The sequence below is a fragment of the Rhineura floridana genome, chromosome 20 (genome assembly GCF_030035675.1).
Source record: "Rhineura floridana isolate rRhiFlo1 chromosome 20, rRhiFlo1.hap2, whole genome shotgun sequence".
Classification (NCBI taxonomy): domain Eukaryota; kingdom Metazoa; phylum Chordata; class Lepidosauria; order Squamata; family Rhineuridae; genus Rhineura; species Rhineura floridana.
The window spans coordinates 12,279,479-12,291,231 of NC_084499.1; the positions used below are offsets into that span (position 1 = coordinate 12,279,479).

Below are 11,753 nucleotides of genomic sequence, written 5' to 3' on the forward strand. Positions count from 1 at the left end.
TATTTTTAGTAATGTTTTATGTTATTTTTATGTCTATATTTTTACATCGATTGAAAACTGCTTGACTTTTTTTTTAAAAAAATGGGAAGCAATGTATAAACTGAATAAATCTAACCTAAGCCCTTTCCAGCTTTACGGTGTCTATGATGTCACAGGCACTATCCAATCAGTGCTATGCACAAGTGGCTTCTGCTCCAAACTGACAGTGCTTGATTCCCTTGCGCTTGATCCTGGACTACATAATGTAGTAACTGCACTGGTGTGCCTTCCTCTGTTGTTTGCAGGCCCTTCAGAGTCTGACTACTCTCCACCAAAGCCCTGGAAAGGAAAGCGCCACGAAACCTCTGCTTCTAGAATGAAATCTCCAAAGCAGCCCATCCTCCGAGGACCTTACACAGGTGAGCAAAGGTCTTTCCTCTGAGCCTACTCTTCACTTACCAACACAAATTCTCTGGGGGAAAACTAGAGAGGTAGCAGTCAGGTAGACTAGGAAGGCTGGGCTGAAGTTCCATACTGTCAAAAATTGGGCCCAAATTCAGAGTGGGTGAGGATGGGGCGGTGGCAAAACTGCCTTTTTCCCTATTAACATTTTGGGGATGTCATTTTCAGGGGGAATTTCCTCTGATTGGTTAGTGGCCATCATTTCTGGGGGGAAATGGTGGTCCCCGCTGGGAAAGCATCCTAGCCAAAGTGGTTGGGATTTTGGACCAGTTTTGTGGACAGGTATCATTATTTCAAATTTATTAGTTAATTGACAACTTACGATATAAATCATAGCATGGTTTAAAAATACCTTACAATGCAGAGCAATGCATTACAGTAAAAGCCATATGCTAACATAAGAACATCAGAGGAGCCTGACTGCTGGTTCAGGTCAAAGGCCGTCTAGTTCAAGTATCCCGTTCCCACAGAGACCAGCCACATGCTGTGAGTGTGTGTGTCAACTCTCTTTGTTTCGATTTCTGTAGGAATCCGGTACCCTGTTTTCAGTCCTGAATCCCAAGAACCAAAGACCCTCAAAGGCTCTGCCCCCTGCCCGCAATGCCAGGATGCCAAGTCACAGCTTGAAGAAGAATCCACAAGTGAGCCAGAAGCCAGAGACTCCAAAGGTATCGTAAGAACATAGGAACAGCCCTGTTGGATCAGATCAAAGGCTGATCTAGTCCAACATCCTTTTCTCACAGGCCCCATCTAGGCGTGTAAAGCAGTACCATACTGCTTTAAGCAGTCCTGGCTTCCCCCAAAGGATCCTGGGAACTGTAGTTGGTGTTGAGAGTTGTTAGGAGACCCCCTGCTCCCCACCCAGAGCAACAGTTCCCAGAATTCCCTGGGAAGAGGGATTAATTGCTAAACCACTCTGGGAATTGTAGCTCTGCAAGGAGAATAGGGGGTCTCCCAGAAACTCTCGGCACCCTTGACAAACAACAGTTCCCAGGATTCTTTGGGGAAGGTGTGACTGTTTAAAGTGGTATTAACACTGCTTTAAATGTAGAGTGCCAACGGGGCCACAGTTGCCAACGAGATGCATCGATGAGAAGCCCACAACCAGAACCCGAGTGCAAGAGCAACTCCTCCCCACTTGTGATCCCCAGGAACCGGCGATCCCCAACAGTGGACGCAGACATAGCCTTCATGGCTAGTAGCCGCTGATAGCCTTTTCTGGCATGAATTTGTCTAACCCTCTTTTAAAGCCGTCCAAGTTGGTGGCCGTGGCTACCTCTTGTGGAAGCAAATTCCATAGTTTGACTAGGTGCCGTGTGATGAAGCATTGCTCCAACAGCGCTGATTGCTCACAGCTTGCAGGGGTTGGCTCATGCAGGTGGCAAGTGGGGGGGAGGGGAATGTGGGACGGCAGAAAGGGAGCGGTTCGGCGGCTGGTATGAGGTCCCTGACAGAATGATCCCAAGCAAATGAGGTCCTCAGTAGGGGGGGAAACGGTTGCCTGCCTATTTATCTTATCTTATTATTTATTAACTTTATTTATACCCTGCCGTTTTTCCAAATTGGAACTCACGGCGGCTTCCAGATAAAAGACACATACAATTAAAAACCTATCAAAAATAAAAGCATATAATACATAAATGAATAAGTATAAACAAATATAATTAAAAAAATGAACTCTAGTTTAAAATAGCACTAAACTGTTCCTAATAATTAAAAAACATAATCATAAAATCAGAATAATTAAAAAAATAAACTGGCAAGAACAATATAACATCCTTTTGGGCCTATCCTTGGCCGCCTTCGGAATCAAAGGCTTGCTGAAATAAGGTGGTTTTTAACTGTCGGCGAAAGGACTGCAGGGAAGGGGTCATTCTTATCTCCCTAGGGAGGGAATTCCAAAGCCTAGGGGCCACCACCGAGAAGGCCCTATCTCGTATTCCCACTAGTTGTACTTGTGCAGATGTAGGTATTGAAAGAAGGGCCTCTCCTGAAGATCTCAGGGTCCGGGCAGGCACATAGAGGGGGATGCAATCTGACAAATAGCCTGGACCCAAGCCATATAGGGCTTTATAGGCCAACACCAGCACTTTGAATTGTGTCTGGAAACAAACTGGCAGCCAGTGGAGCTTTTTTAACAGGGGAGTTGTATGGTCCCTGTAATCAGCCCCTATGTGCTTTCACAGGTAGGAACTCATAGGTAACTCAGTGGTGAACTTCAGTGAATGATGAATGTTAAAGCTATCTGCTTTAAGTAGGATTCCTGCATCAAGCAGGGGGTTGGACTCGATGGCCTTATAGGCCCCTTCCGACTATTCTATTCTATGATGCGATGAAAATTATTTGTAAAGGGAGTTTAGGTGCATTTTCCCCAGAGGCACACTTGTTTTCTGCAGAAAATAAAGAAATTGCAGAGGCGCCCTGTGTTCTTCTCGTGTGGAAAGGACTGTGCCTTTATTAGTAGAGCATGCAACTTTATATACAGAAAGGATTTGAGGTGGAAGGGGTTGTAATCAGTGGGTGGGGGATATGTTCAGATCCTGTTGCACGCCTGATGACAGCATTGGGAGTGTGAGGTCAGATTTGGGCTCAGAATATGGTGGTTTTCAGTGCTTTGGGTTCGCAATATATAGGGATTTTTTACAGTGTTGCTTTTGTAAAATAGCTCAGTTTACCAAACCAAATTCCAAACCATGCTAGCTTTGGGGTGGGAGGAGATCACCCAGCAATATTCTCATCTCAGTTAACTTACACAAGGGATAGCCCTCCAGAATGTCACTGGGATTCCCAATTCCCATGAGCCTCAGTAAGTTATGGCCAACGATGCGAGTTCCTAATTAACTGTTTATTTTTATTTATTGAAATATTTATAGACCGCACTTCCGTAACAATACAGCAAGGTGATATACAGCATGCAAAATTACAATTAACATCAGTAAAAACTGATTGGTAAAAGGAAAGGTTGCATTGCAAAGGCCTGTCTGAATGACACAGTTTTCAGGAGACATCTCAAAGTAGGCCTCTACCAGCAGGGAGTTCCACAGGGCAGGGCCTGCAACACTAAAGGCTCAGTCCTGAATAAAGGCCAGATGACGTTCAGAAGCATGGGGAACCACCAGAAGTGCCCCATCAGAAGATCGCAGTGATCAAGGTGGGGTATAAGGAATCAAATGGTCCTAAAGGTACTTTAGACCCACGTTGTTTAGAGCTTTGTGAATTTAGTACAAGAACCTTGAAGGTGGCCCGGTAGCAAATTGGCAACTAGTGCAACTCTCTCGGTAGGAGTAACATGCTGTCAGTAGCCTGCTCCTGTGAGCAGTCTGGCAGCTGCGCTCTGCACCAGCTGCAGTTTCTAGAGTAGATATCAAGGGGAGCCCCACTTACAGCTTGCCAGGGGAGGAGAGCCTGGCTGGGAGTCCAGAGTCTGTGAATTCAAATCCCCACTCATGTCTCCTGGGTGTCAAGGGCCAGCTAAAGATCACCCCCACAGTGAGTGGCTCAGGGGTTACATGCCCTGCCACCTGTGCAGCCACAGGGAAGCTGCATAGTCCCAAAGAGCCCAGTTGCCCCCCAGCTGGCAGTTGCAAGGAAGGGGCGGGCTTGTGCAGCTGTGGCCAGCTGAGCAGGCCCTAGCCAGCTGGGGAGGACTAGCCTCAGAGGAAGGCAATGGTCAACCCCCTCTGAATACCACTTACCATGAAAACCCTATTCATCGGGTCGCCATAAGTCGGGATCGACTTGAAGGCAGCCCATTTCCATTTTCATCTCACACAATCCAGACCTCAGAATCAGGACAAAATTCTCAGTGCCAGGAATTAGGAAATGTTGTTTAAGTGGCTGACTTGTGTGAGCAGCGGACTCTATCAGAGAAGCAAGGAGATCGGATTCTGTGAGCAGGATCGGTTCTGAACCGGGAGTTCTGCACTGTAACTGATGAGAAGAGTTTAGCTAACATGTGGCTCGCACAACCACACGGCTCACGGAAACAACTGTGGAAATGATCAGGTGGTGGAAATTGTATTTCGTCTGGCTCTCTGTCTTAATTTTCTCTTTGACTTTTCTGTTTTTACAATGCCGGTGCTTAGCAACAAGTGGGATGAAGTGCTACAGGGCTCTATTACCCTCGGTTAAATGTTAACTGGTGCCCTATTTATTGCTGCATTCCTAAAATGAGGGCCCAGTCTGCATTTTTTTTTTTAAAAAAAATGAGAACTTGATCTGTGTTTTAAAGAGATTCTAAAAATCCAAATCTGGGTTAGGTGCTGAGTGTGAGTGGCTGGGCCAATACCATCTAATGAGTTTTGCATCTGAGGCAATATTCGAACTCGGGACTTTCTGACTGATTCATAGCTCATAGAATCACAGAAGAGCAGAGCTGGAAGGGGCCTACAAGAACATTGTATCCACCCCTCTGTTCAGTGCAGAAATCCAACTTAAAGCATACCTTAACGCTCAGTCTCTTATCTGTTTCCACGCAATGATAGATGTTAATCCTCTCCAAGTCTTTGATTCTGGGTACTTTTGTTTGGGGGTTCAGGGTCTGTGGGGCAGGGAGGTACTGATTTGCCTTGCCCTGCATTTTTAGGTTGCGACTCCCCAGGGGATTCATCCAGACCCTCCCAGCAAAAGACTCAAAAGAAGCCAGAAGGGCTCTGCCGTCTGTGCAAGGACGCTGGGAAACCAAAAAGTAAAGTTGTGCATGGTGAGCGGACATTTTTGGTGTGAGAAACTGACATAAGATTGACAAACTGGGCCATGTCCAGACGCGGCCAGGATGATGAGGTGTTTGGCAATCACATCCTATGAGGAACAGTTTATTTATAAAGAGTTATTTATAAACAACTCATAAAAAAATATCAGTAACAGTAAAAATCTTGAACACATTGTGACATCATGATGCTGTCTGGGCAGGGATAGCCTGACTTCTGTGGTTTATGCTGTGGTAACCTCTCAGTTAGATTCCCGCAATGCTTTATATGTGGGGCTGCGTTTGAAGATGGTTTGGAAACTGCAGCTAGGGCAGAATTCAGCAGCCAGACCGCTCACTGGGACAAGACAGTTTGAGCACATAATACCAATTCTGGTGCAACTGCACCGGCTACCAATTAGTTTCTGGGCGCAATTCAAACTGCTGGTTTTGACCTATAAAGCCTTCTACAGCTCAAGACCCTGATAGCTTAAGGGCCGCCTCTCCTTATTATGTACCCACCCGGACCCTGCACTCAGCATCAGAGGCCCTTCTTCGTGTGCCCCCTCCGAAGCGGATGTGGAGTGCACATATTTGTGTAGAAAAGCGACTAACAAATTTAAGAAATAAACATTGCAAAAATGTGCAACATCATAAAATTCAGACTGACACCAAATCAAATTAGTTCTCTAAAAACGTTGGGGCGAAACAGAAAGGTTTCAACAGGCAGCAAGCTATCAAAATTGGAGGTACCTATATGATTTCTACGGGGAACCGTTTTCTGAAATTCTGGTGCCACTCGGCCTACAGCCTCAATTCGCGAGAAGGTCTGTTGGGAAGGAGGCAGTCTTTCAGATATTTGGGGCCAAAGTCATTCATTAATGCTTGCAAATTCTCTAGGCGACTCCTCAAGCTCCCTTCTCCTCCCTCCCTCCATTTTTATTTCAGGGACTACAGCTTGATGTGGGGGGTGGGGGTGAGTTTCTTTTTGCAAATGTTATAGCCATGACTGATGGGGCCAACTTCACGGACAGAGGTAAAGTACCATTGGCTGGCCCCACTGTATGCAGGATGCCTGCCCTAGGCGCTCCCCCTTTAAAAAAACCAGTTATTTGTTTAAAAAATAAAAATGATATTCACTTCCTTTTTTTTAATCTGTACTGTGAGTGGTTTCCAGGTGCCACCTTGGCTTTGCCCTGGAAGTTGCATCGCTTTGGATCATGGAAGAAGTAGCTGCCACAAAACAATGGAGGCAATCTCTCCTCCCCCCCCATTGCAATGCTCCAGAATGACAATTTCTGGACCATTGTGGGCAAATCTGAAAAAGCAGTGGAGTGCCCCCCGCATTAAAGGGATTTTTAAAAATAAAAATGGCATCCAGGACAAATGTCAGGGATGGACTCTCCCAGAGTGTTTCTGCCACAAAAGTTGCCCCAAGTATGCCTCGCAGTGCCCAGCCAGCCCTGGTGTCTGGGAATGTTTGTGGTGGTGGAGGCTGGTCCATTAGGGCGACGGGGGGCGCTGCGCCACCAGCCTCAGTCTGCTTTCAGCCAGCCTCCACCTGCTTGCCTTCTTACCTACAGCTAATCAAGGGACGGCTCTGTCTCTCATTGGGTCTGGCTCCGCCTCCTGCTGGTCTCCCTGCTTTCCGCCCCACCAATCCCAACGGGCACCAGCCAGCACTGGTTAGTCCTGGGCAGCCATTTTGGGCAGCATCTGCCTCTTTTCCTGAGATGACAATTCGGAAGCAGGCTATGGCCTGTTGGCTTTGATTACAAGGTTCAGACATTCTCAAGAATCACATTTGGGAGGAAGGTGGTCGTGTGTATGCCTGTTGGACGTGTTGTGTGTGTGTGTGTGTGTGCGTGTGTGTGTATATATATATATATAATGTGTGTGTGTAGATTTGATAGATGATAGATAGGTGATAATCAGCTCTTCCTAGTTCTGTCCAGGGCAAGTTTTAAATCCTGTTTTCTCACTCGCCCTCAGGGATAGACCATGGCAAAGAGAACCCACTAGCGCAAAGCTCTGGAGCACAGCAGACCGTCAGCCGCCACCATCAGCCACAGCAGCCTGGTCTCTGGTATTGGGTAGTCCCGTCCCCTGCTTCGTCCATCAGCTACGTCCCCACGATTCCCCTGGCACCCTATCCTCCATCATCTGTAACGTAAGAACCACTCAACCCGAAGTTGAGTCAGAATTGTGAGAGATACAATTTCTCCCTTATTGTGCTGACCAAGGATGGGGAACCAGTGGCCCTCCAAATGTTGATGGACCACACCTCCCATCAGGCCCAGCCAACATGGTCAGTGATTAGGAATGATGGGAGTTGTAGTCCAGCTGCATTTGGAGTGGCCACAGGTTCCCCATCCTTGGAGATGACCTTCTCGCTCTGTGGACATTTAGCTAGTTGGCCACTAACATGACAGTGGGTTGGCAGATGTTTTTCACAATGCCGTCGGGGCCATCCGTCAACCACTACTTGCTGTGACAACTGTTCTTTATCAACTGTTGGAGACGGTCTGTCCCTGAATACCAGATACTGGGAATTCCAAGTGGGGAGAGTTGCTGTTGTGCTCGGATCCTGTTCTTGGGCTTGTCATAGCTGAGTGCTAGTACTAGATCCTTCCAATCCCTCGTTGTTGTCTTTTAATGCCATCTAAGCTTTGGCCTGCCTACGGCAATACTACCCTGAACAGGCCTGATCTTGTCTGATCCCGGAAGCGAAGCAAGGTCAGGCCTGGTTAGTACTTGGATGGGAGACCGCCTGGGAATACCGGGTGCCTTAGGCTTAGAAGAAGGCAATGGTAAACCACCTCTGAATACCTCTTACCATGAAAACCCTATGAATATTTCAAAAAGATTCATAGGGTCGCCAAAAGTCGTAATTGACTTGAAGGCAGATAACAACAAATGCCGAGTAAAACTTAGGTGTATTCAACCCATAGTGTAGAAATGAGCTTTATTCAGTCTCTTTTTCTCTCTTTCCAGTTATTGTTCTCCACTCATGCCTCAATCAACCTCCTCCCCAGCTGGTCCTTCTTACCACACCAGCAAGCACCAGGCTGCAGAGCCGAAAACCTGGACTTCTTGGCGCCAACCGCGAGAGGGTCCCTGTTGCTCTTTGGCGCTTGACTGCAGCAGCCTGCAGGACCTGAACTGGTCTCTGAGCCGTGCCGTGGGCGCCGCCAGGGATATGAAGCTCACCACCAAGCGGATCAGCAGGTCTCTGGCTTCAGATCTGAATAAAGCGAGGTGTCTGCGAGGATCCTGCCTCTTTTAGAAAGAGAGGAACCAAGAGGGGTGAAGGCCCTCTTCGCTGGATTCAGCTGAAGTTGCAAAATAATAATAATTATGGGTCCAAGGCACCCAACATGTGAAGAATTAGAGCCCTCTTAACTTTTTTGGAAGGCTGGCTGCCTCCATCTTTGGGAGTCACATTCTTGGATGCCTCAACAGCCCTCATGTGGATTCCTGCATGGGAGTTGAAAAGGGCCTCTAGGCCACAGGTCAGGAGTCTTCAAAGACTGCAAAAAGGGGGCTACTGCACGTAACCCTTTGTTTCTGCCCCTGGAAGAAGTGACATCACTTCCCCTTTCTTGTAGCCGCCTCTGTGCCATTCTTCAGGGCTTCTTCCGAGGTCAAAGGGCAGCAAAACTCCAAGCACTTCCGGGGAGGAAGATGTGGTGTTTTCATCGAACAGGGATGACGAAAGAACAATCAATGACTGTACTTTTTTTTAAACAAAAAAAAAAATGGGACACTGGTGGTAGCTTGAGTCTCTCTTTTTGGGAAGAGGCTTGGTGTACCCTCACGACAGCGCTAGATCTTCCAGTTTAGGGTGTCCCGCACTTTCCCCGTTCCTCTTTGCTGTTCTCTCCTCACCCCAACCGTCTTTTTCCCTTAATTCCTCTTGTCAGTGAGCTGTTCACTGGTCCCTCAGGACACAAAGCCTCTCCTGTCGCACAGAGGCGGCGAAGATGGTACTTGCCTCCTCCTCTTTGCTTTATTTATTGTTCCATTTATTGTTAAGGAAACAAAGGAACATATGAAAGGAGGCAGCAACAAATGCCTTGTTTGCCAAGAACCATGCCTGCTCCTGCTGTGGAGTTAGTTCCATTTTCGCGCCCCTCTTGGGAGCAAGGATTGGTCCAAAGCTATTCATAGAGGACAAGGCGATGTGCTCCCTCCCCGTCAAAGGCCTCTGAACACTGGATGCTGAGAATCACAAACAGGGAGAGGGCTCTTGCGCGCCGGTCCTACTTGCAGGCTTCCCATTGGGGCATCTGGTTGGTCACTGTGAGAACAGGATGCTGAACAACATGGGCCACTGGCCTAATCCAGCAGGGCTCTTCTCATGCTGATCCTCTGACAGGAAGGCCCGCTTCTTCCACGTGGTTGATGAATTAATTTCATTCACTGTAAATCTATTATAAGGCACCATCACGGTGGATTCCTGATACGGCTCTGTCATATACTATCAGTAAGCTCAGAGAGGGCCCCTAAACGCTTTGTGCTGATCCTCGTAAGGGCTGGATATCTATTGCAGCAACACTTACCTCAGGACTCTTGTGATGCCCGTGTGTGTGTGTGAGAGAAAGAGTTTTATTTTGCAAAGGGGTCATTTGCAGCAGTCGGTCATTTTTAAGAGCGATGCATTTTCTTCTGAATATATATTTCTTTACATGCATGGTTCCAATTGCTGTGTGGTTCGGTACGGAAAATAGAAGCAAACATTGTGTGTCAACCCTTTGTCCTTTTTGTCTTCAAGAGGTTGTAGAACGTATTTTGCCAGAATTCTTTTTGTCTCTTCCTGTCACATTATATTCCTCTTATAAAAAAAAAGAACTCTTCTGAAGCTATTAGCAGCTCATTGTGTCCAAAAACCATGTGCAATTTGCCAAGTCAGAATGCATTGGTCAGCACCAAGCAGGTACAGAAGTGGTTTAGCAAACATTTTGTTGATCATCCTTATTGCTGATCTTTAGACATCCAGCTATAGGGAGCCTCTGGCCCGCCTGATGTTGAACTACAACTCCCATCAGCCCCACAGCTGATTATTATATTACATTAGTGATGGGTAGGCTTCAGCCCATGGACCTACTTAGGCCAACCCATTCTCCCTAGTTGCCCCCAATGCCTTTTTGGCCAAACCATACCCACCTACCCCCTACATCTGACATCACACGCACACACACATCTATATATACACATACATACATATATATACACACACACCTGAGTGTCAGTTCCCCTCGCTAAGGAAACGCTACTACTGAGCCAGATGTAGAAAGGTGAAGGCCTGGAAATAAGAATTTTTGTGTGTGTGGTTCCTCCCCCTTCCCCCCCAAAAAACATATTTCTGGTTTTCTTCTGGGCCTTTACATCTACAGCTAGAAGGGGGCACATTGTCACATCAGGGCTTTGCAAGCACCGATGTTTGGCTGATCATTGCATCTCGCAAAGAGATAAGATAGCAAGCTGGCCCACCAGGAAGATCCTGGTGCACATGCTCTCTGCCTAGGAATTTGTGATCAGAACCAGAACCGGGGTCACCCGTTCTTTCACACACAAAACCCCACTCCTGGTTTTCTGTTAAACAAATATTGTTTCTCAACAGCCTCACTTTTTTTTTCTTTCAAGAGGAGCAGCTATTTGAGTTATTGCTGTGGCTACACAGTTGGGAATAAGAAACCCTTGCTGAGCTGCTGGAAACAGATGGGGATCTACCAACTTCTGCTCCCCCCCCCAACCCTAAACAACCTCCTAAAACAGGGCTTTGGAAGCAGAGGTCCCTTGGATGCTGTTCGGCTATAGCTCCCCTCATCCCTGACAATGGACCATGCTGGTTGGAGATGATGAACATTTGAGTGTTGCCCAGCGCTCCTTTTTTGGAGGAAGGATGACATATTTAATTACAGTAACAGTAATAATAATATCAGGCATTTCTAGGTCCTCAGTCCAGTCATAAGAGGTCATCACATGTCCATTAATTATTTTGAGTGCCTTAGAAGCATTGCAACAAAAATATCTCATAGCAAGAGGAAGTGGGTCATGGGGGGGGTGTGGAAAGTGTGCCAATTTCTTTTCACTAGTACCTTTTTTAAAAAGAGCCATAATGACAGTCCCTTCTCTTCCCAACCTTTCTGCCATCTTACTGAGCTAAGCAAGTCATTTAAAATGTATGTCTTTTTAAGTGAGCCCCCAAAGCATTTTTGAACCTAGGAAGTTTGGGCAGGGAGTGCATGTTTTGCATTAGAGCCGTGACCATTACAAACTGTGAAAATGTGCTTAACTGCATCATTTTCAACATTCCTTTTTCTTTTATGAAAACAAGCAGCACCGGTAGAAGCAATTTGTTGCAAAACGGGTGTTTGTTTTTTTCTTGCTAAATAAATGGTTTTTGTATGCCGGTGTTTTGATTCATTATGAAAAAAATGGAGGAGCAGGCTGTGTTTGTATGTAACAACCGGAAAGTCTGGTCTCGTGTTTATTGCGGTTTAGCTGCTGCTTCATTCCGCCTCTGGTGCAAGTGACATAAACCAACCAGGAAACCTTGGTTTTCTTTACAGCCAGGCCAGGCACTATAGATTGTTTCTCCAACAAGCTGCAATCAGCAAGC

The 11,753-nt window shown here is 46.7% G+C and overlaps 1 protein-coding gene and 1 pseudogene across 8 annotated transcripts in view; both read left to right on the forward strand.

Annotated features, from left to right (window-relative positions):
• AKNA (AT-hook transcription factor) overlaps positions 1-9,878 on the forward strand; it is a 73,595-nt gene extending 63,717 nt beyond the window's left edge. For 6 of the 8 annotated variants that reach the window (XM_061604094.1, XM_061604092.1, XM_061604097.1 and 3 more), the window contains 5 exons: positions 285-398; positions 969-1,109; positions 5,027-5,143; positions 7,121-7,298; positions 8,123-9,878. In XM_061604094.1, coding sequence (XP_061460078.1) covers positions 285-398; positions 969-1,109; positions 5,027-5,143; positions 7,121-7,298; positions 8,123-8,414 — 842 coding nt within the window. In that variant the 3' untranslated portion in view covers positions 8,415-9,878. The remainder of the gene's footprint in view (positions 1-284; positions 399-968; positions 1,110-5,026; positions 5,144-7,120; positions 7,299-8,122) is intronic. The other 2 variants (XM_061604098.1, XM_061604100.1) reach the window with 2 other exon arrangements.
• Positions 7,805-7,923, forward strand: LOC133374098 (5S ribosomal RNA; annotated as a pseudogene).
• Positions 9,879-11,753: the final 1,875 nt, after the last annotated feature.